Here is a 25299-nt window from a genome sequence, read left to right as displayed (position 1 = left end):
CCTTTATCAGCAATGCGGATGGTCAGCCGATTCACACGGAAAAAAATGATTTCTTGTCACCCGTAGATCTTGAGCTAAGATAAACATCTAACGGTGGAAACCGCGCTTAAATTCTTTGACTCTTCGGAATATCTTTGAACGAGTCAACACTTTCACCGATTTCACCACACGCCGATGCGGAGTTTGTCTCTCCGTTCGGTCGCCGGCGGATAACCTACTGCGATCACACCGCTTCGGGGAGGTTTATGCGGTTCATTGAAGAATACTTCCTTTCTACAGTCGGTTAGCTCATGATTAGCGTCACTTTCATCGTCTTCTACCTGGTCTTCCTATGTTTTAAACGCTTCTTCTTATTATGCATGAAGTCTTCTCAGTATAAATAATTATAGTAACAGTAGCAGTAAGAGTTTGATTAGAAACAATAATCTTTGTCTTATTGAATGGAACACGCTATCAGGAAACACGCACATCGTAGACAGCTACGTGGGTCTCCACATCACTGAGCTGGTCAGGCAAGCGAACTACTACGTCAACCGCTGCCTCGGCGCCGGCTCTCGCGACGTCCTTCTCTTCTGCGGTTCCGGTTCAAAGACAGCGATCAAACGCCTTCAAGAAGTTATGGGAATAACAGCCCCCCCAACTCTACGCCATCTAATTCTTCAGGCTATTCCATTGCGCCAGCGATGGGTCGTCTTCCTCGCCCCCTACGAGCACCACTCAAACCTTCTCTCGTGGCGGGAGAGTCTCGCTGATGTGGTTGAAATTGGGCTTGATGAGTATGGCCATGTGGACCTTGCCACCCATGAGACGGCGCTGGTCTCGCCGGACTTCGCCGGCCGCCCAAAGCTTGGGTCATTCTCCGCCTGCAGCAACGTCACCGGCGTGTACACCAATACTCGCGCCGTTGCGAGTTTGCTCCATCGCCGTGGCGCCTACGCTTGCTTCGACTAGGTTTAGGGTTTAGGGTTTAGGGTTTTTCTCCATGAAGATTTCTTCTTATTCACAATGTTTTCTTTTCTTGAGAGTGTATTCTTCTTTTACAACAAAAAGTATTTTTTTTTTACTTTCCTTAACTTCTTTTTCATATTATTTTTCATAAACTCTTACTCTTCTCATCATATATTCCTCTTACGCTGCTTCTTTCTCATATATTCTTCTTCATATTGTTGCTTAAACTTGCGAGATCCAAAACGATCCTTTTCTTCTGCGTGGCTAATTCAATGGGCCGTACGTAGAAATTGACATGAGGTCCGGTGAATCAGACGGCTATGACGTAGTTTTTATCAGCCCCCACAAGTTCTTGGGCGGCACTGGGAGCCCAGGGTTTATTATGATGAACGACGAGCTTTACCGATTGAAGGGCCTTCCACCGTCAACCTGTGGTGGCGGAACCGTCCTCTACGTCAAGGGTCACCACGGAGAGGTACTTGGTCTTTCACTCTCATTCAGATTATTTCTGTTTCTTCTAAATCTCTCATTGAAAAACAGGATTCTCTAAGCACAAGAGAATTTTCAACGATGATGACAAACCTATTCTTCCTGCTCCAAGAAACACTGTACACGAAAGATTTAGAAGAAAGGGAGAACGCCGGTACCCCACCGATAGCGCAAAAGCTACGCGCTACGTTTGCTTTCGCGGTCAAGTCCTTCGCTGGTCTGAATCTTATTCAACGCAGAGAAGCAGCGATGGGGCAATATGCCATGGCCCGGCTCGCAGCGAATCCAAAGATCAAAGTTTTGGGGTTTAACAACGAAGAGAGGCAACCCATCTTCTCCTTTTTCATCTATCCTAAGGCAGACATCACCAATGGAAAGCATCTTCACCTATACTACAACCCATCTTCACTCCTTTTTCATCGCCAACCCATGTTGACAAACTATCCTAATGTTCATTTACACTTTCTAGAGGTTCAACTTGATACAAGATTTCTTATCTCTTTCATTGGGTAGCTTTGATGTGATAGTGGGAATAGAATTGTTAAAATCATTGGAATAGTTTTATTCAAACTATCATCTACGTTTCGTCAATATTTTTTGGCAAGACAACTTATATGTGATTCATACTGGCTCAAAATTCAGGCCTTCTGGTATTAGGTTTTAGAGGCCTTGATTTGGATGAACATGATGATTCCATGCAATAGAAGACTTAAAAAGGAATCATAATGGCATCAATAAAACATGAAGTGCACCGATCACAAATGTGATTTCTTAAATCGTGAAGTGAGAGGAGTCGAGCTGCTCATGTGTTAGCCTCTAAACGAACCCACACAATCCTTGGCATGCCAAATCTCCTCTTTCACCTTTGCGAGCTCCGTTCAACCCACTTCGCCATCGTTACACCAACCCAATTGCATCGGGAATGGAGAGGAGTCATGGGGAGAAGTGAGAAGAAGGGGAAGGGCCCCCGGATAATTCTGGCCTCAATTAATTCCGTTCAAGGCCTTTCCCAATTTATATTAAGTGAGCGTTGTTCATAAAAAACCCAAACTTAAGTATATCTTCCAACATCTAAAAGACCATTTGTTTGTGACCCTCCAGACCCATGTATTAGTCTAATTTATGACTCCAACGGCCTTATAACCTTTATTGGCCTTTCAAATTAATTAACTATATCATATATATATATATATTAATTAATGTCATATTGATTTAATCCAACTGATAGGTTGAGTCTCTAACCCCTAGGATGTCAAGCTACACCTCGTGCTCTAGAAAATACAAAGGAGTGTGTATCGACTCACTCATGGAACATGTTCATCATCGATTACGGTATACGTATAGTCCCTCATCCACTTGACGCTTGATAACACCCTAAACTCGGTCTTTATTTTATGCTATTAGCACAATTTTATGCAGTTAAAGAGTCTAAAATGGGTTTGTTATCATCAATTTAAATGAAAATACGATTTTCAAGTGATTTCTGATTTTTCCCTAATTTTATGTTAATTCTATGACTTTTAAGGGATTTATTTAAGCTTAAAACAAGATTTGTCAGTACGGGGATGAATCAGGAAATTTTCTAGAATTTTCTAGGATTTTTAAGGATTTTTTAGGATTTTTTAGGATTTTTTAGGATTTTTTAGGATTTTTTAGGATTTTTTAGGATTTTTTAGGATTTTTTAGGATTTTTTAGGATTTTTAAGGATTTTTTAGGATTTTTTAGGATTTTTTAGAGATTTATTTGAAGAAGAAATGTATTTTTTCTAAGAAAAAAAGATATATTTATAAGAAAAAAAGGGTATTAACATTATTTTGGAACTTTGAAGGGCCTTTTTGTAAAGTTTTGTTGCAATGATACCCTCAAAACAGCTCTTGGTCGTGGTTGTAGGCGTAAAGATGTGATTTAAAATGTTTTAGGGTTTTACTGCAATTCATTTATATTTTGTTTTAATGTTTTAGGAAAATATCGGAGGAGAGAGAATACGCAAGGGGTATATACATAATTATTTTTGGTCGGAGTCGGGCGGCAAATTTTTGTTTCGCAAAGGACTTATATGTAAATGTCAGGGTGACATCTGGGGGCGACGACGTGGCCACTATGCGGTAAGATTACTGCCCGTGCGACGCATTCTAAGCGCACGCACGGGCGGTGATGTGGCCTATTTTCATTCGATGAAGACAACTACAGACGCACACATATGTGCGTATCAAAACTGATGCAATTTCCAACTTTTGAATTGTTTTTTGGTTTTATTTTCGCCAGGGGGGTACATGGCGCAAAAGGAAGAAGCCAGCCTGGAGAAGTTGAAAAGTCGCGGCCCAATCCGACGGTGACACATCAGCATGCAAATTAAAAAGTAATTTAAAATTCAATGGGTTTAAATCCAATGGTTAATATTGGTTTAAATTCATTTATTCATAACTTTTGATCTAGAAGTCCGATTGAGGTGATTTTTTATGGATTTGCTCGTATTGATCCCCTCTTTCTATTTGTATGGTTGGGTCATTGAGATCAAGCCATTGATAGATATAAATTAATTACTAATTAGGGGTAAAATGGTAATTTTTGTCATTTTACCTAGGTATAAAACCTGAATTTTGAGAGGAGGGGTTCATTCTTGATGGTGCTCTATCACAGATGCAAGACAGAGAGGAGCTCCAGCTTGGATCAACCTATTTGGTACTTTTTCCTTCTTTGTACTTGAACTTTTGGTGTATTGTGGATGTTGTTAGTTGAATTTCTTAATCTTTCTTCTTGATCCCTGTCTGAACTTCTAAATCGCTTGGCTTGAGTGGAATGTACAAGCACTGACTAGGATTTAGAGGAGAAATTGAGAGATTTCCTAGCTATTCCAAGTGCATATAAAAGAAAACTATAAAAAAAACTTATAAAAGGGTTAACATTCTAGGATATTAAAATTTTCATTTCATTATCCAATAGAGTAGTTATTACTGAATTGTCAAACCTAAAGAACCAACCAAAATACGTCTAAATTTTCTTCCTAATCTCTCTAATTGAATTCTTTGATCCTTTCAATTGGATCAATTAATTCAACTTAGAGCCCCTTATTTCATCTACTCCTCTCATCTTTTTTACCCCCCCTTCCAAATTTATCATCTAATTAGGGTGATTTAATCTCTATTGAAGATTAAATTAACCTCAATTAGGTTCAAATTATTCAAGAAGAACATCAATTGGATTCCCTACTAGCTTCCCTTGGACGACACTCGTACTTATCACTACACATCTTAAGTAGACTTTTTATAAATTTTATTGTATAAGCTAAAATTGACAATGATAAGGGTTTAAATTTCACAAAATTTACCCCTATTTTTGGCTTATCAACGCTCCTAGGCCAACTTAGGGTATGGTCAACTATCAAACCCTAATTAGTCATCCGAGTTAGTACCTCTTATACCAAGGGTGGGCGATCCCATCTTGACCACTCAATCTTCTTCTTGAACTTTTTGATGCACCCGAACTAAGACTATTTAGAATCCCATGATTAGGGACACATAGGTCATAGTTAAAGTAGAATTTTCTGTCCACAAGACGTCTTTGGCATCTCAAGTCTAAGGACTACTTACACAATCGTGATGTGAATAAACTTGATTGATAATTTGGTATAATAGCATTCAGGGATTCTTGTGGATCAATTGAATAAACTCTTTCCACAAAAGAGCACCCACTATCTGCCCTTAGTGTTTCCCCACTAATGGCTAGAGGACTGGCCATACTCATCATATGAGTGTGGCTAGATAGTGCCATTATATTAAAATACTTTGATGTCCTTCTTGAGTATCCTTTAAATAGGAATATTTAGAACAGATGTTTAAAAACTAGTGATCTATGTATTACGATTTCATCGTAATTTACAAAGCCTGATCATGTATTCATGGACTTCATTACAAAGTCTGCATGTTGTATAATGAATATATTCTATTTATGAACATGCAATGATAAATGGAGTGTGTGATTAGCTTGCCGGCCACATATATTTCTATGAACTGGTTCATCATTACACCAATAAGTCCAAGAAATTGTGGGAGAAGATGCCAGTTTAGGAAGTTGCATACTATATGCGGGCCCACAAAAACTATGGTTTTTTAGTATAAACTAACATCTACTACAATAATATGTGTGTTATTTATCTATCAATTTTTGAACTGTGTGTTATTACCCCAAAAAAGAGATACATAACATAGAATTCATATACTCCCCAACTCCAAAACAACACACATGAGTCCTTACTAATATTCACATATGCATTAGACTAATAGTAAGATTGTGGTATAGGAATTATTGGATTATATGATCATAATACCATCAGCTAGCCCATTCTCAAGTCCCGCCATATTCATTAAAAATAAATATGGGTATTAGAGGATGTATTGACTCTAGAGCTTTGAACATAATCATTGTTCCTAGTCCATCTCTTATACCCATTGTGGATAAACTTTTGGAAGAGTTACATGGAGTGACTACTTAAAATCAAGGTATTATCAGATTAAAATGCAAGATAATGATATTCCCAAAACAGCATTCAAGACTCATCAAGGGCATGTTGTGGGGGCAAAAAGCTGGGTTATGAATTTGAATCAAGTATTAGGGGGAAAACATAACGTGGTAGCTGATACCTTTATCATGATCTATGGACTTGAAATCAAGTAAAAGGGGGACAAAATCATTGTCGACGAGTAGCTCAACTTTCACACATTGGTTGGATATACCAACTTTATAGATGGAAATTGTAGTAGATCAGCAATTAACTTAAATTAAGAAATCTCTAATCTCAGATTCCCATAAGGATAAATCATACTCTCCTCATCAAAAGCTCCTACATCACAAAATATATTTATTCAAAATCAAAGTCACAAAATTGGTGTTGCTTAATTTATGTTAACAGATTCTAAGTTCAACTATATTGAGACAGTTCTGATATGGTCCTGGTTTGGGAGCGTGATTGATCCACACTACGACTTGATTTCTGGGAGGGAGGGCTAACGTAGAGGCCGAAATGGCATGGACCTGCACTTCTGGATCGGGCCATTGCCGGGTCTTCTTCCAGACATAGATGTGCTGATGTATCATATCAAGTTCTGTGGCAGTAAAATAGACGACATGGTACTCTCCTTAACATGTACATGAGGATGTGACAGCATTTTTATGGCATGGTATGAAGAAAGCAATCGAAGCTCATGTGTTTACTTGTGATATTTGTCAACCCAGAAATTATATTCACTAAATCCTGGAGAATATGATCATTTAGTGGTGATTGAAAGATTTAGTATGATCATTTTATTCCCACCAAACAACCTATTTCAGCCAAAATTATCGATGAGATTTTGTGTAGAAGAGATAGTGAGACTAAATAGAGTACCCAATCTATTATTTCAGATAGGGGAAGCGTATTTTTGGCTCATCCTGGAAGGAAATTTTGAAGCTCAAGGTGACATCATGAGCAATGTTTTGTTTCATCATATCATATAGATTCTGGTATCATCATGAGCAAAGTTCTATTTAATATTTTCAAGCCCCATCTATTATTTCATCACATCATCTAGAAACTGATGGACAAACTAATGGGACTCCAATGCAATCAAGGTGTTCTTCTTCAGAATATCCAAAGCAGAGGGTAAAGTTTTTTTAGGTCACAAAAAATAAGGCACCCTACCGAGTAAATTGTTTAGGACTACTTTTTTAAATGCATTACTTGTATTAATTTAGGGTTTCTGTGCAATAAAACATGTTTAGATGGCGAAATGTGGTGATAACTTTTTGTTCATGACTAATTTTGTAAACGCATCACTTGTATGAATTTAGGGTTCCTGTGCAGTAAAACATGTTTAGATAGCGAAATGTGGTGATAACTTTTTCTTGGGGGCTAAATTGTTGAGGACTAACTTTTGTAACGCTTTACTTGTATTAATTTAGGGTTCTTGTGCAATAAAACACGTCTATATGGCGAAATGTGGTGATAACTTTTTCTTGGGGGCTAAATTAACTAGAGTTGACCTGCCTGCCATTGCAATATCTATAGGTATAACCTTTCGCTCAATACCCAAATCAACTATTCAAGCATCTGAGGCCGCATCAATCAAGGATACACGACAGAAGGCATTGTTTTCTCTCCAAGATTAACGGTTCAGGACTAATTTTTTTAAACACATCACTTGTATTAATTTAGGGTTCTTGTGCAATAAAACACGTTTAGATGGAGGAACACGTTGATAATTTTCTCTTAGGGGCTAATTGTAAAGCATTTCGCTATACTAACCTATAGTGCAGGGACGCGGACGGGACGCCTTTTTCGTCCCAGAACGAAAAAATGTCCCGCCCGCGAGGTTGGACGAAAACCAGAACGGACGGACGAAAAACCCGTCCTGTCCGCGTCTCTGGACTGATTCTGGACATCGGACGGGACGAATAGTGTCCCGTCCCGTCCACGTCCCGGACGATATGGAACTGTATATTAACCTCCAGAGTCAGAATCCAAGCTTGGAGGAGCAGCCATGGCGTCGGCGTCGTCAACGGTGGAAAGAGACGGAGGCGAGATGACATTGACGGTGAAGTGGAGCGGTAGAGAGTACGCTGTTCCGATCTATGGAGATGAGACTTTGACAGAGCTCAAGCGGAAGATCTGCGAGATGACTGCTGTCCTTCCCAAACGCCAGAAACTCCTCTATCCGAAGCTCGCCGCCAAGCTTGGTGATGACTCTGTGCTCCTCTCCCAGCTGAGCCTCAAACCCTCCGTGAAGATGACCATGATCGGGTGAGAAGTGTGGCCGTGAATTCACGGCTTAGATTGATAGAATTTTGGGTGTTTCATGTTTTATTTCTTGTCAAATTTCATCCAATTCAAGCTACTCCAAAAAATAAGAAATCAAAAATAAGATTTTCAGCTCTTTTGCGTTTATCCGTCTTTGAGCGTTTTTTTTTTCATTTTTTGTTCTTTCTCTTTCGCTTAAGGCTTTTTTGTTCAAACTTTGAGTGTATTTTTTTTTGGTTGTCTTTGCAATATATTAAATTGATCGACAATTGAGAGTTTTTCTTACTTTTTTTCCTTGTCTGTTGCAATAGCTTGGATTGATTGAAATTTACTCGTTTTTATCTTTTGAGCGTTTTTTTTAAAACTTGTGTTCCTTCTCTTTCGCTTTGAGCTTTTGCTCAAAATTTGAGTGAATTTTTCTTTCGTTGTCTTCGCAATAGGTTAAATTGATCGACCATCGAGAGTCTTTCTTATTTTTTTTCGAAGAAAGAGTCTTTCTTATTTTTATTTCCATGTCTTTTGTGATAGTTTGAAATATCTGCCTTTTTTATTTAATTCCTTTTCTTTTTCTATAACGTGGATTGATCGAACTTTGAGCATTTGATATTTATTTCTTAATATCCATTTCAATTTCTTGGATTGATTGAATTTGAAGCTTTAAGAAAAAAAATGTATTCCTTACCTTTTACAATCGCTCGGATCGATTGATCTTCGATCATTTTATCTTTTTCGTCCCTTTTCTTTTACAGTTGCCAGGATTAGTTGAGCTTTGAGCTTTTCATACTTTACTTCTTGCCTTTCACATTACGTGGATTGATCAACCTATGAGCGTTTTATCTTTTTTAGACATCAGAAATTCATTTCTGAGAGTCTTTTCTGTTTATTTGTCAGTTTATCATACTGGGCATTTATTAAGCTTTATACCCACTGTACCATCTATTCTTTTATGACCGTTGTAAGGCACACATTCCTATTGGGGAGAGGACGATAAGGGAGGAGAAGACACCAGAATGGTTGTCAGCGTTGGAGCAGGGAATGCCGGGGCGGACTTCACTTAGAGGGATGTCCGAGGGGGTGAGCATTGTTGGCAACATTACGATAGCTCAAATTCTGTCCTGCCTCCAACGAGGAGGGCTAGATCATTATGATGGGTTCATAAGATAATAAAATGACAAAAATACCCCTATGGGTTGGGGTTTGTCAAAATACTCTTCTCCATCATCATTTCCTTCCTACCCTCCGATGCGGAGGGCCACACCATTTTGAGCGGTTCGTTAGAAGATGAAATGGCAAAAATATCACCCAGCTCAAGTACACATTGGATTTATGTGGTAAGAATGGTCTTTCAAAGTTGTAAACCACCAGGCCCTACGCCATTTGATCACAACCATAAACTGCGCAGAGGACAAGAGAGTCATCATGTTGACAGAGGGAAATACCGATGTATGGTTTGTAAACCAATCTCCTATGCTGTGGGGTTGGTCAGTCAATTTATGTGCTGTGTCGCATATTCAGATATCTGAAGGGGTACAGGAGGACTCGGAATTGTTTTACAAACTGCTGGCAATACTGACCTTGAAATCTACACCGATTCTGACTGTGCAAGCAATATTTTCAACAGAAGAAGGTCCACTTCAGTCTACATGCCTTCCTTTGGGGTAATCTCATCTCCTGAAAAAGCACGAATCAGCCTATGGTGTTGTGATCCAGTGCTGAAGCCGAACTCCGGGCATTAGCCCTACACATCTGTAAATCCTTGTGGATCAAACACTTGCAAGAAGATCTCAAGATCCTTCTTACCAAGCCAATTATGCTGAAGTGTGATCGAATCAGTCTGCCTTTGCTATTGCTCACAATCCAGTTCACCATGACCAAACAAAGCATGTGGACGTCGACTGTCACTCATTTGAGAAAAGCTAGAGAGCTGTACATCTATACTTCTCACCAAACGGGTCTATATCAATTCATTCATCTATATCTGTTTTCTCTGACAATAACTCCCAGGCTCTTATCTGAAGCAACACTCTGAGTTCCAAATCTTGATGATAATTTAATATGGGGTTTGAATGATTGTTTAGGTGCCTTACGCATTATTTTGTAATCTTTTACAAGACTTGTCTGTTTGTTGCATTGGATTTTGGTAGTATTCTTCAACCTCTTGAAAATTGCTCACAACTTCCTGCTTTTCTTTCTCCTCTCAATTAAAACAGCACAACTGAGGACGATTTGATCGTAGATCAAGGTGATTCTCAGGACATTGTTGATGACTTCAGTGTTGACCAAGATGAAATTGTTGATATAAAAGATAAAGAGGTTAACAAGTTGAAACTACACCGACGAATTAGTCGGTACAAGGTCAGTTTTTCTTTCCTTCATTGATTACTTTTTGTTGTGTTTTCGTCAGATATCCTAAAACAGTTCCCATATTAATATCTTTTAGACTGAATTATTCGTTTCTCATACAAATCCATCAATTTTTTATTCTTCTTTCTGGTTTATCTCTGGCTAGATCAAACTCCTAAATCCATGCCGAGAAGGGAAGAAGCTGCTCGTTCTGGACATCGACTACACCCTCTTTGACCACAGATCTCCTGCAGAGAATCCCCTCGAGCTCATGCGCCCTCGTAATGCCTTCGATTTTCTCCTATGATCTGCTCATTATCTCAACGGTTGTTGTTCTCTTGCAGATCTCCACGAATTCCTCTCCTCAGTTTATGCAAATTATGACATTATGATCTGGTCTGCCACAAGGTTTGTTTACCTTCATCTCTTAGTTATTAGCAAATAAAAAATATAAATATTTTCAGGTCTAGGTCTAATTCTCTTGGATTTTTTTCGCAATAGCATGAAGTGGGTCGAGCTGAAGATGGCACAGCTTGGAGTTCTTGGCAACCCCCATTACAAGATCACAGCTCTTCTTGATCATCTTGCCATGATCACTGTCGTATCAGACTCTCATGGAACCTTTGACTGCAAACCTCTGGGGCTCATCTGGGCCCACTTCCCTGAGGTTTGTGTGTCCTCCTTTAGGGTTTGCTAATGGATGATAGGATGGACGGAAGGGGACAGTACTGATACTTTGTCAGACATCAGTCCATGAACCAAACTATCCAACTTGAACGGCTCTGATCTGTTTCAGGATGGGATTCTTGCCATCCAAGGTCATGGATGTGACCCGATGATGGTACGGAGCTGGACGGAGGACGGTTCAATTAATCTGGCAAAGCATGATATGGAAAACCATATCAATTTAACATGGTGTCAGGGACTGATTCTAGACAAATAAGATTGCTAGGAAATCAATCCCTCACATGTATAGTTCCGGATCGTCCTGGACGTGGACGATGGAATTTGTCCCGTCATCCAGAGTAAGTTCAGGGACGAAGGACGGGATGGTTTTTCGTCCAACGATAGAAAAACCGACCCGTCCAATCATACCGGGACGGTTTTTCGTCCTGTCCAGTCCTCCCGGGACGAATTTTCGTCCCGGACAAAAAAAGCCCATTTTATATTTTTAATATATTAATATAGATTTTTCTAAGTTTTTTAAGGGAAATATGGTGGAGAGAGAATGCAAATGGATATATGTACAATTAATTCTGAGCGGCGTCAGTTTGCACACGCGAAAAAATACAGAGACCTTGATGCGAATTGTCGTAGTGAGGCCACGTGGTGAGATCTCAACCGTCGGATGTGAATCCGGCGGTTTTTCGTCCACATCCGTCCGTCCATTGTCCAAGACCTCTGGACGGACGGTTTTTTCGTCCCACGGGGCGAAAACCGTCCCGTCCGGTGGTCCCCAGGACAAATTGTCATCCCGAAATTCGTCTGTATCCTCAGACGGGACAATTTTTTCGTCCCGGGACGAAAAAATCGTCCCGTCCACGTCCCTGAACTATACTCACATGTTCAGTCATCTAACATCTCGCATCCCAAACTGGTTCTGTCTCAAACGGTTCCTGTAGTTTATAGTCCGGACCATGGATGGATGCCCAATGCCAGCGGGACGGATGAAAGCCTTAAATATTTACCCTCTTTATTTTTAATGTTGATTGAGTTGTGATTTTTCTGCATGCAGTTTTACACGTCAAGGAACACGATAATGTTCGACGATCTGCGAAGGAACTTTGTGATGAACCCGAGGAATGGTCTCACCATTAGGCCATTCAGGAAGGCCCATCTAAACCGGAGCACCGATGATGAGCTGGCACGACTTACCCAATACTTATTCGCCATCTCGGAGCTTGACGACATCAGTAAGGTGGACCACAAGAACTGGGAGACCTACGCCGAGGTGGGCTTCCGAAGGCGAGTGCTGGTAGAATCTAATGGCTTCCCCGTCGTCGATCGGCGTGGCGGCGCTGAGTCTAACGAAGAGCCTCAAGAAGAGGACGGTTCCGAAAGGCACCGACAGAGGTCAGTCATTGACTAAGCATCTATGTGGTAATTTTGTGGATTATGTGCTGACTTTCCTCTATGTTCTTTTGCAGCTAATGATTCATCTTCTCTATGGCCAGCATCTTTTTTCTAACTTGTGAGTAAATTGGCATTATTGATCTCCATTTCTGTCCTCTCTCTGGCCTAACCTTCCTTTAAAGGATCATTCATGAGGTCAGCTTAGGTGAACAGGTTTAAACGCCAAGTTCGGGTTATTATGGTAATTGTTATTACATTAAGTTTCTTTGATCTGAGGTTCAAGATATTCTATATGGAGCACCAATATTCTGGATGAAGTGGTAGTAATATATTTGGATGATCATTACCAAGTTCCTCACTGACATATGCCCTGTTTACATGTGTTGATCACCGATTTCAGGTGATCTTCCCTCTTTTTTTTTTCAAAAAAAAATATCTTAGACATTTAATCATGTTTATTATTTAATTTAGACATTTCCATAGAATGATCAAATTTTAGACATTTCAAATTTGTGTCCCCAATATCACCAGATACTATGACTATACAAAATATTGTATATCATCTGTCTACAGGATTAATGTATAATCAAATGCTTCTAAAGAAAGAGACGCCAATACCAATTAAACAAGTATGTGAATCTTGATTCGACTGGAACATAGTTCTGAATAAGTGATGGAAAAACTGATGATAATACTTCACAAATAAACGATGATAACACCATTCGAAAATGAATTAAAAGTGAGAAAATAATGAAGATACAAAATTTAAATAAACTTGACAAGCTATTTAACTTGTGATAGAACACTCATAAGATCATTTTTGAAACATCCCAACTAAACCTCTCTCCAATTCGCAGAGATAATTTCTCTAAACGCTTGCATATTCATAAAATATGCTGGTAAATATCTCATTAAAGTACCAAACACATCTAGAGCAAGAAACGATAAGAAGATCATGATAACCTCACAAGAATACAAGATGTTGCATGATGAAACCCGATATAGCATGTGAGATAAGCATACACATATATGAGAGAATGGAACTGAAAATTATGATACAAGTGTGAATAAAAATGTAAAACATAACTATGCATAAAATCTAATGCAAGATCATAGAAAAAGTGATGAAACCAGAGGAATGATTGGGACTTCTAGATGTGTAATGTAATAGAAAGGAGAAAAAGGACCATGAGAACTTAGATATGTTGCAATTACTTGGATATATTTTAGAGGGACATATAAGCTCTTGATAGAGTGTTGAGATTCAAAGGAACTCCAATAGTTTCTTGGCAGTGTTGTGGGTTAGAACATAATTTATTTTTATGGTTTAACAACGATTTAAATGTTGCAATATTGAATTTGAAGAAATTTATTCTCTCTCTCTCTCTCAATTTACTCAATTTTTAATTCTGGTTGTGTCTTGATTAAACATATTAACAGATCTAATTATATCTTTGAATGAAAATATCTCTAATGAACTTTAATAATGAATTGGAAGATTTATAAGATCTATAGGATCAAAGAATTACGGCTCTCTGATTTTCTAGAGCTTTTAACTCTAACAATGCTTTGATTAAACATACTAACAGAAATAATGATCAATTTGAACGGAAATATCTCTAAAAAACTTTAAAGAACAGCTAAGAAATAATTGCTATATCGTGTTTTTAGCTATAAAAGTAAATGGAGATAAGTCCCAAATGGTGAGTGGGGGTATAAATACCCTTATTTATATCACCAAGGCTGGTTGTCTGTCTCTTGATATTTAAATAAGTTTTCGGCACACTCCTTCATTGCTGATTTAAAAGCGGGAACGAAAAAAGCTTCCACGATCTCTCTCGTTCGTCAGTTGAAGGATCGGAGGGCAGCGAAAGACGAAATCGGTGATTATGAACTCGATCTGAATGTTTGGCTTGAAAATCAGTCTTTGTTAATTCCGTGAACGACACTCATTTTCGGAAATTACTCTTCGCCGATTTCCATATCGTTCAATGTCATTCTGGTTTCACCAAGTCGTGCACATTTTCTCCGAAAAGGCCTCCTTATCATGCTTTTTCCTCTGCAAATCTTCTGGAAATTCATTTCTGGTTAAAATATTGTTGTCACGAGCCTATAGATTTGGTCCTACTGAACATATTCTTTAGTTCTCCTTCTGTCTATTGTTATCGGTTCGACTTGGTTCAGTACACAAATGAGATTCTGTAATACATGCGCTCCGGCGTATTCTCTGCTTAACACTTATTTTTAGGGGAGCTTGAAGACGCTGCCTGCGCGGGCGTTGAGTATTGCGTTCGAAAATACGATCCATCGCATATAAATTAGCTTTCCAAACCACGTAAAGCTGCTATTGGGGAATCTCAAATTGCCATGTACCTTCCTACTTGGGAGGTTTATCAAGAGTGGCAGGTTTATCCAGAATGTATACTTCTTTTTTTTTTTTGAAGAAGAAATTATCCAAAATGTATACTGTCATACAAGTTACACAGGAACGGTTTACAACTCTTGGTGAACTGGACGAACCTACCAAACTATGAGGAGGTTACATGGGGGAAGATGATGAATTATTAAACGGAAGTTCCCAAAATTTCCCATTGGAGACCAATTGGTCTTTGGGCAGGACAACAATAATTAGGTTCCCCCTAGAACCTATCATGAAAAGAAGGGAAGAAGGTGCCACTCAGCAGCTGTGAATGATCAGTCACGTGCTGATTCACATGATTAGGTGGCTGGAGTTGATCAGCAATCAAACTCTTTCTTGATTTTCATAAAAAAATATATATATCAAACTCTTTCTTGATTTCCTAATCAGAGCTGCGGCTTCAAGGGGGAGCAGTGAAATTCTCTTGGCTCGCGCGTCGCTGTCACTGCTGCCTCTCGTCTCGTTTCTCACTGATTGGGTTCTTGAACCGCATTCCTATATACATCATTTCTTGAAATTTTCATACTCGAATTGTTGTTCAACCTTTGATCATACATCACGATCTCTAATTTCTTCCTAAATAGAGAAACTACGATTTTACATTGATTTCCAATTTTGACTTTGATTTTGATGTTGACTATGGCTTTATCTTCCCCTGCTGGTATGGTTCTCTAGTGTTTATTCCGTACTAAATTGTTTTTGGTTTTTTCTATTTGCTTGTTCAGATCTGCAGCAAGGCGCGCCATTCTTATTCAAATGGGTTCTCGACTCCAGATTCCTGCGAATGATTCCATCATCCTACGCATTACCCACTCCAATCTGAAGACCTTCTCCGATGAAGTCCGCTTCTGGGGCGATGTAACCCTCCTGTGATTCCTTCCATAGTTTCTCAAATGGCAGCACAATTGATGATCTGTATGGCTTGATTTTTTTTTTCGCCGTCTTTTGAAGTTCCTCTTTTCCACAGGCCACAATTGCCGCTGTGAAAGACAAGCTGTGGAAGAAATGCGGCACTTCTGTTGAATCCATGCGGCTTGAGCTCTATGATCACTCAGGGATCAAGATCTCTGATCTCTCTGACGACTCAAAACCTCTAGGGTTCTTCTCTCCTCAGGATGGGTGTTGCTTTTCTCTTTCTATAGCTCTTTTAATTCTTCCTGCTCCTTGATCTGTTGTGGTTTCATCTATTCCCTGTTTTGGTTTGATGGCAGGTATCGGCTACACATTGTGGATCTTGATCCATCGTCTTTGACCTCTGGAGGGTGGCTGGAGGACACATCCCTTGTACAGAAGTATACCATTTCTGATGAAGCTTACAATAAACTTGGTGGTAAGCGTATGGATTATTCTTAGTGGAGTCAAATACTTCATGGGTTTTCTCTCTTCTTGGAGAACTGATTGTTGGTGCCAAGTCTCAGTATCATTCTAAAGAGTCCCTTTTTAAGTAGGAATAACTTACAAACTGTTTCTTGGACTAATGGGTGGGGGGGGGGGGAGAGGGGGTTAACGCATTCCTCAGCGGGATTGTAACGCATTCCACTTTTTTACCTTTGGATTTGCATCGCCCTGGTAGTTTTCTTCTTGTAAGATGAGAGGGTAGCATTGTGAAAACAATGCAGTAAAAAAAAAATTATCAATATATTTTTAATTACGTTCTTAGGAGGCGGATCATAAAAAAATCATTGCAGGTAACTTCAGGAAATTTCGAGAGAAGCTGGCTGGATCAGGGAGCGTAACATCTGGCAAAAAAGTGAGATTTCTTTAGCTCTTCGTGCTGCTAGTAGGTTCACATTGTTATTCACTGGTTAAAGTTGCACAATTCTATGAATCAATTGCACAATACTGTGTATTAATGATTCGTATGTGCAACGGATTCCAAAGTTCAACGATGCAAAAACCTTTCTAAGTGAATAATTGTGTTGATTTTTTTTCTTGCTTTTTTTTCAGCTTCCTGACAATTACATGGAAGAATTCTGCTCCAATATCAAGGTCAGTAATAATTCTCCTGCCTCCTTGTGGGGGATGCGAAAATCTCAATGTTGGTGCAATTTCTTCATTGTCTTGGTTTTCTCTGGTTGATCGAAACAGATGAAAATCCATTTTAACCGAACCAAAAATTAACCTAGAACCACAATTCCTTTTCATATAATAAATTAATGCACTGGTCATGGCGCGACATCTCATATCAGTTTCTGATAATAAGTTTCTTGACATGGTATTGCCAATAGATATATTTTAAAGCCTCAAAATCAATGGGAAAGCACTGTTATGATTTTTCATGTAGGTTGGGGACCGGTGCGAAATTGAAGCAGGGGAAAAACGTGGGGTCGTCAGATTTGTTGGTAAAGCAGAGACACTAACTCCTGGTTTCTGGGTTGGAATCGAGCTCGATGAACCTTTAGGAAAGCACGATGGCATGTAAGTGGAATATATTTATACTAGTTTTCAAAATATTGGGTTTTTTTCTTTTTCAAACATTTTTATTCAGACAAACAGAGTGAAATTTGAGTGTATGTTATGTCATTCAAACGGAAATAAAGTCATTTTCTAAATGGCCCGGAATTAATTAGTAAAATTTCTTTCTCGCGATCATCCAAAAAATAAGATACCTCTGAATACTTCTGGGATCAGGGTGAACTGACAAAAGCTCTGAAACTATTTGGCTCTAAATTTTTCCTCTTCTGACACCTGAATAAATTCATCTTATTCTCTCACCATTTGGAGCGTACCATTTCTGTAGGGTGAAAGGTAAGCGCTACTTTCAGTGCCAACCACAACACGGTTTGATTGTAAGACCCGACAAAGTAAAGGTGGGTACCACAGTCATATGCTTTTCTGAAGATTTAATGCTTTAGTTCTCCGCCTTTAGCCCCTGCAATATTTGAAAACATTACATCTTTTCAGCAGATGTTTCATAGTCGATCTTGGATTTATCTTATATCATCTCATATCCTGTATTGTTTAAGCTATTTCCAGGCTGTGGGAGAAAAAAAAACATGTTTGAGAAATGTTCAAGCTATGTTTTGCTTTCCCACTTAAAGGTTTATCATCGAACGTTATTTGTGCAATTATTTTGTGGCATCTTAAATTTTTTAGACCATTTTCCTGCCCTTGGGAGAAGAAAACATGTTTAGTGATTATCATTAAACATAATTTATGCTTCTATCTAACAATATTCGTTTAGAAAAGAAAAATCTGTCAGAATTCATTATTGTTTAAGCTATTTTTTTGCCCTTGGGAGAAAAAAAAACATGTTTGGTGTTTATGTATTTGACCAGTGTGGGAGTTGTCTTTTGCTTTGCTGTTCTTATATATTCCTTATTCATTATTCACTATTGGTGTTTATATATTTGACCAATGTTTGGTGTTTATATATTCATTATTCTTTAAGCTATACTTTTTCTTTGTTTGGTGTTCCTTAAAATATTTATTATCAAACGTAATAATCAAACGCAATTTATGCTTTGCTGTAATTTATCTGATTTCTCTATATTTCTATGAAAGACTCAGACACTATATTAACTTCTACTTGACTCAGGGTAGCTTGGCATTTCGAGTGTTAGTAGGTTTTTTATTTACTCCTACTCTAATCGAAACATACCTATAGTTGATTAAGGGGCTGGGCTTCACCTTTGTGTACAATCAATACAGTATTGTCATTGTTGTGGTTATTAGAGAAAAAGTTGGATGATTTAAACCATTTAAGTTAAACATCATTAGTTAATATGATAGGATCCCCAACCCCTCCCAGGGACATTTCTTTCCTTATTCCTTAGGTTAGTGCTATATAAATACATGTAGCCCCCCAAATGAGAAGCATGCAAGATGTAGTTGTGGGCGCAAAAGAGAGACGAAGCAGGAGAGACATTAGTGACCAGTATGGGAGTTTCTTGATACCCTCGAGACCCGAAGAGTACCTTTAGAAGAGAAGGATGTAGTTCTTACTCAACTAAGGATAAGTCCGAGGGGAACCCTCACCAAATAACCGGGAACACGATGAGTTAGAGTTCAAAGGGAAGAGGAAGGTGGTTAGGAAGAAGGAGGGTAGAAGTGGAAGAACAGCTCGGCTGAGCTATTCCCCTCTGGACGCGGCCTGCTCCGCCCCCAGCCTCAGCTGCTGCTGCAACTGCCCGGTCGACAAAAACATTCTGCTCCCTACTTCTTGTCGCCCGCTTCTTTAATAGCCATTTAGCACGTACGGGCTTCTCTCTCACGTGCGACTTCAGTCCTTCAGCTTCCGCTTCCTTCGTTGATATTTGTTGGCGAAGAACAGATTGGTATCATTTCTCCCTTCACGAGGGATGAGTCGATACGTGGGATGGTCCCTAGGAAGTGTACAGGTGCCAATCCAGGTCTGTACGGCCGCTGTATCGACTGTGTTCTTCATCTCGATCTCAATCTATAAATCCAACTTTCTTTCTTTAGAATTTCCTTGCTTGACAGGGACCTACATCAAGGTCCCTATCAATGTCTCTGTTAGCCGATACATGGGCAATGGCTCTCCATTCACCGTTGAGACAGTTTAGGGGTCAGCCTATCAATATCTCATACTAGGGTTTGGTATAAATACCAGCTACTGGACATGAAAAAGGGTATAATATTGAACTGATATGAGTCGGTTCACTTGTGGCTCAATGCCAGATTACAAGGGAAATGTAAAGACAGAGAGAGGTATTGCAGACCCCTTTGTCTGATAGCGTGGAAGAATACCTACTGATCCAACTGGCAAGCACTGGTAATCCATAATCTCCTCAGTCGATGAGAACCATTCTTATGGAGAAGGGCATCCTATAACTTCACTCAGGCCCTCGCCTGTAGGAATTGTTTGCAACCCATCTATGAGTGTGAACTGGTGGCCACTGTCTGGGCCGTACAGAAGTGCTGCTGCTATCTAGTGCTGAGTTGGTTCAACATCGCCACCGAGCAGCCCAGTCTGAAGTAATTGGTTGCAGACGCAAATCCAACCAGAGAAGAGGATCCGAGAATGATATGTTCTTCTCAAGAAAATATAAAGGAAGGCAATTTAACCATAGAATTAAGTCCACGTCAGCTCAAGAGGACTAAGAGGGTCAAAGACCCTATAAATAAAGACAGGGACAGACCTACAGGTACGAATTTTGGCAAGAAGTGTCTGGTCCCGTCAAGAAGCAGGGGAAAGGGTTGGAGAGCAGGAGAAACCTGCATTCAGAAGAAGGATCTCGCGATCCTGGTTCATGTTATCTTCTATTCATTCTCGCTGAATCTATATTGTACACATTTCATACATTTCTCTCATTCTGCAATTGTCTCATGTAACGAACTGATAAAAATCTTCTCTCTGAAGACAGAATAAGATCATATTTCGGATTTCATTTTCTTGATCTTATCAGAGAACAAGGCTGCCAACTCGCTCTCTAGAGTCTGATCATTGCTGGAAGTCAACACAATGGCAGTCTCATTCCTGAAACCAATGGATGTCGACTAGCTCACTGCTGAAGTGGCCACCAACCCACAGCTCAGTCAGATTGTTATGGACATGAACCGTGATCCCACGTCCTGGCTGATAAGCTACAAGGAAGAACATATCAAAGCAAGAGAAGGCGCCAAGCTTCGATCGCACATGACCTCTAAGCCGGCACGTGCGGGCTTCAAATAAAGCTAGGGAGATTCTATATAAAGGAAAAGGAGAAGAGAATGCGAGCATCGAGAAGGTTGTTACGCCCAGTGCTGAGCGGCAGGAGATTCTCCTCGCGCTGCTGTTGGAGCCGATTCGAACGACAACTCTCCTCCCTTCCCCTCTCTTCGTGTATATCGTTCTATCTGGTTTCTCTTCTGGATTACTCAGACATTGTTCTCTCTTTCTTGTGGTTGATCTAGCACGAAACTTGAAGATATTATTCCTTGTGGTTGAAGATCTATATAGCAGTGTCTCTATTGAGACTCCTTTGCAACTATTGTTTTTATCCTCGCCACTGGGGGACTGGTTTTTATGTATTTGGCGATAAGAGATTTCCGGTGTTTTAACACTGGCCCCACTACCAACTCTGAGATGTGGTTCAGTTCGATGACAGTCACCTGGTCCTTCCTGCAAATTCAGCCTTTTTTTTTTTTTGGCAAAAAACACGGTGCCATGTACGTCCAACCTTGTGGTTGTGCCCGTAGACTGATCCAGCCGTGCCCTGGACGCTACCCAGGGGGATTTTATATATAAGTAGATTGTTTATCAGCGTTTATATGTGTGGAGTTGCAAATTCAGCCTTGATTCCAGTGCATAACTGGGAATATCATGACTGCCCTGTCAATGTGCACTCAGGTGTTTTGCGCATATCCCAGTGCCTGACCAGATCTGGGAGGATGTCATGTTTGAATTCATGGAAGGCCTGCCTTACTAAAAGGGGTTTGCCGTCACCCTCGTGGCGGTTGACCAGCTGAGCAAAAATGCCCACTCCACTCTCCTGCAACACCCATTGAGGCATAGGATGTGATAGATGCCTTCAGGATCTTTGGTCTACACGGCTTCCAGGATTCATGATCAGTGACTGTGGGGAGGTCTTCATTGCGGACTGACAGCCAGACGAAAATTAACCACCTCCCTGAGGACTACCTTTGCTGTTTGGTCACCACTCAACCATGGGGAGTTTTACCTGGATTTCCTGAACCGAGTACTGGTATGGCACAACTTCCACGGGTCTCACTCCTTTTAATGTGGTCTACAGCCGAGAACCTCCTCTATGGGACCATGGCGACACTTGTTGGATTGCTGAAGCCACAATGGAAGCAAGAGAGGACATTCTGAGCAAGCATAACCTCAATAAGGTCTGGACCTGCATGATAGCCTCTGTGGATCGGAAGTGTCGGAACATCCAGTGTGAGGTCGATGACCACACTTCAGTCTCTGCCCATAAAGGATGAAGTCACTTCGTGCAAGGCGCTACCAAAAATTGTCTCCCTGATATCGGATATTGAATATCCATCCGACATCGGACGCCGGGACAAATATTGCAGGGCTCCCGATGTGGCGGATCCCAGTACCAGATATCGAATCCGATATCCAATATTGAAATCCGATATCCGGATATCTGATATCAAAATCTGTACCCAAAAACAGTGTCCAGATAATGACATCCCATATCCGGATGTCGGTTTAAAAATAGAGGAATAGTGTCCCATATGGAAAAAATGTAAAGTTTGCGGTAGTTTAAATACCTGTGATCAATTAATTGTTTCAATAATTCATGCGCTATACCAAATGCCAAACCTATTAGATTAGATAGGCTATCAATGAGCTCCGCAGTGAGGGCAATCTGGCCCATAGTGTACTGGGTCAGACTAAGTACGATATTAAAAGTGAAATATAAATTGGAACCATCAAGAAAATTATAAAATACTGCTGTAGATATGACTCACAATTGCTTAGTTACTTATAAAAAATTATTTAAAATACTTTTTGATTCATAAATCGGATGTCAAAAAAACAGATATCCGACGTCGATATTCGATATTGTCATCCAACCTTTGAGACGAGAACAGATGCCGATATCGGGACAGATAACAGTATCAGATATCGGTTCTGTAGCAACCGAGATTCGATATCGTCATCCGGCATTAGGATATTGGTATGGACGGATATCGGTAAGCCCACAACGGGATCCGGTTCAGCATCTGTCCCAATATAATCATCCAATATCGGGGACGGGACGGGCAAACACTTGTCAGGCTGGCTCTGGCTTACTTAAAAGAAATGGGCCACTTATAAATTTTGTGGCCCGCTAACAAACAACAAATACAGGACATGGTCCAAGATTTTCCATCCTTCAAGGTCAAAGGACAAGGTGGGTTTCGGAGGATGGTAATGATGGACCTGCAATATGATTTTACCTTTGAGGCATCACAGGCCAATGGGACTCACCATAGCTGTGCCAATTGGGACCCAGTAAGTTTCAGGTCGGTTTGGACCCGAACCGAAACCGTGCCCGTCCAGCCTGATCCAGCGGGGCCAGGGTTGTGAGAAACACTTGCCGTTTCAAAGAAGCGGGGAGGAGGAAGGGCATCACGAAGATCACCTGTGGCAGGCTCTGAGGACCTTGCCTTATGACAGGCCTCGCCCTTGTTCTATCCCTTCCATTCATTCTCTCTCTCTGTTCTCCCATGAATATTTGTCCCAAGAAGCTATGTTCTTTCTCTTTTGAATAAAATTTTAATTTTTTAATGTTAACGTTTCCTTTACGTCTAACATGAACTTAATCTTTTGTCTCCTTTTAGGTTGGAGACTTCCCCGAGAAAGACCCATTCGATGAAGAAATATGATGTGCTGGGGAAACATGATTTTGGTTTCTCTTTCTGGCCTAAAAAATATGAGGCACTCACATGCACGTATGGAGGTTTGATTTCTTCCTGAATGTCAATCTCTAATTTGAATATTTGTTGAAACTTCATGATAGGAACTTTGTGGATATATTGAGAAACATTGAGATTGTGTAGAAAACTATTTTTAAAAATTTAAAGTCATTTGATATGTTGAGATATTTGCAGTCAACTGTTGGTACATATGGATTTTGATATCTTCACAGTTGTGTTGAATTCAATTAGTAATCTATCAATAAATGAGATGACCGAGGGAGAACTATTTTGAATTGGTAAATATATTCAGAAATATAACTGTATATTATAATTTACTGTAGAAAATATTTAGTCCTTCAAAAGAAATTTGGTGGCAAATGTTATGGAGAGCTGGAAATGCACTGCTTCCAAGCAAATATAGTTAAAAATATCTTTAACGTGGTAAACTTCTTATGCTTACTTAAAAAATGATACTAACGTCCAGATTCAAAACACTTTTCTTCTAGGAGGCCTGGAAGTATATTGCTTCTAGGCATATGCACAATAAAATATCTTAAGAGGGAAAAATGGGAGTTTCTTGAGGGCTAACTTTTACACGATTCACTAGTGTTCTATAAGGGCTCAAAGTGTATTACCTTTGGGCTTTTGTCCAATTAAACATCTTCAGCGGGCGAAGCGTGGAGAGAATTCTTTCATGAGGTCTAATTTTTAAACACTTCACTATATAAAACTCCAGATTCATAATTCATGCCTTTATAATTTGGGGGGGTGGGGGGGGGGCTGTCTCCCTTAACAGTAACATTGACGGGCCGGTTGATGTGGTCACAATTGACAATGATGACGACTTGGTCACCAGTGAAGTGTTTATATAGATGCTAATATCTAGATATTGGACATCAATATCTGGATACTAATTTTTGGGATGGATATCAAAGGGATAAGGACATGGTGGATGCAGATACGGTATATCAGATCCAATAATCTGATGTTGAAATCTGATATCCTTATATCAGATATCAAAATTTACCTCGAAATTGGTATCCAGATATCATTATCCAATATCCAGATATCAGTTTTTAGAAAATAAGCACCCATTGTTCCATATGGACAAAAAAGAAAAGTTAGAAGCATTATAAATAGTTTCAAAGAAGTAAAAAATTGAAAAAAAAAATTGTGATCTTTCATGTAATAAAGACAGTCGATTGGCATCTTCTAAGCCTTGTTATCCGCAGTACCAGTCACATTCTGAGCTGGGCCCAAAATTAACACAATATCAACCTGTGCACATTAACTGAAAATTAATTGAATACTGGTACATATATTATTTATACTCAAACATAATATATATTACTCCTATAGCTTAATTATTTAAACTGTATTTCTACTTATAAGTTGGATTTGAAAAGAACTGATATCCGACACCAATGTCTGATATTGTTGTCCAAACCTTGAGACCAAGACAGATGTCAATACCAGGACAGAAAACGACAACGGATATTAGTATTGTTTCAACCAATATCAGATGTCATCATCTGATATTCTTATATTGGTAAAGATGGATATTTGATTAGCCCATTTCCAATATCATGTTCAACAACTGTTCCAATATCAGCCTTAGGACAAGCAAACACTACCTCAAGCTCTAAAATCATTTAAACATTCTACGATTAATAAGTGCATGTCTGTTTAAGGAAATACCTATCACAAAACCTATGGCTTTATTTTTCACTCTTATTACAAGTTTTTAAAATAATTATTTTCTCCTTCCAGGAAGTACAAGAGAATTATTTTTGAATAAAATAGCTCTAGTCTGTTAAATCAAAATCCTAAAAATAAAAGGAACTAATGAGCTCCTGCGATAAAACGTCAAATTGGGTAAATGGTTTTAGCATATCTCTTTGGATATCAGAGCTTTTGTAAATATCAGAGATTTTG

General features: G+C 39.4%; 3 protein-coding genes across 4 annotated transcripts; all 3 read left to right on the top strand.

Moving 5' to 3' along the window:
- The first annotated feature begins 245 nt into the window (after positions 1–245).
- LOC144712629 (uncharacterized) lies at positions 246–1460 on the top strand. The gene is made up of 2 exons (XM_078586903.1): positions 246–250; positions 366–1460. The coding sequence occupies exons 1-2, from the start codon at positions 246–248 to the stop codon at positions 949–951; spliced, it is 591 nt and encodes a 196-aa protein (XP_078443029.1). The 3' UTR covers positions 952–1460.
- Positions 1461–7942: 6482 nt separating this feature from the next.
- LOC144713058 (ubiquitin family protein) lies at positions 7943–12939 on the top strand. The gene is made up of 7 exons (XM_078587539.1): positions 7943–8213; positions 10421–10565; positions 10720–10834; positions 10898–10961; positions 11055–11220; positions 12289–12626; positions 12701–12939. Exons 1-7 carry the CDS (start codon positions 7954–7956, stop codon positions 12702–12704), a joined length of 1092 nt encoding a protein of 363 aa, XP_078443665.1. The 5' UTR covers positions 7943–7953; the 3' UTR covers positions 12705–12939.
- Positions 12940–14365: 1426 nt separating this feature from the next.
- On the top strand, positions 14366–23549 carry EMB2804 (tubulin folding cofactor B). Of its 2 annotated transcripts, none has more exons than XM_078587614.1 (9): positions 14366–14509; positions 15771–15903; positions 16013–16143; positions 16257–16375; positions 16734–16795; positions 16993–17034; positions 17330–17463; positions 17786–17855; positions 23287–23549. In XM_078587614.1, the coding sequence occupies exons 2-9, from the start codon at positions 15802–15804 to the stop codon at positions 23329–23331; spliced, it is 705 nt and encodes a 234-aa protein (XP_078443740.1). In that variant the 5' UTR covers positions 14366–14509; positions 15771–15801; the 3' UTR covers positions 23332–23549. The 2 variants fall into 2 exon arrangements, with proteins under 2 accessions (XP_078443740.1, XP_078443739.1); XM_078587613.1 differs by having other exon boundaries at positions 16013–16164.
- The last annotated feature ends 1750 nt before the right edge of the window (positions 23550–25299 follow it).

Source organism: Wolffia australiana, chromosome 15, assembly GCF_029677425.1.
Source record: "Wolffia australiana isolate 7733 chromosome 15, ASM2967742v1".
NCBI classification, from domain to species: Eukaryota; Viridiplantae; Streptophyta; class Magnoliopsida; order Alismatales; family Araceae; genus Wolffia; species Wolffia australiana.
This window is presented reverse-complemented; position numbering and strand designations above follow the sequence as displayed.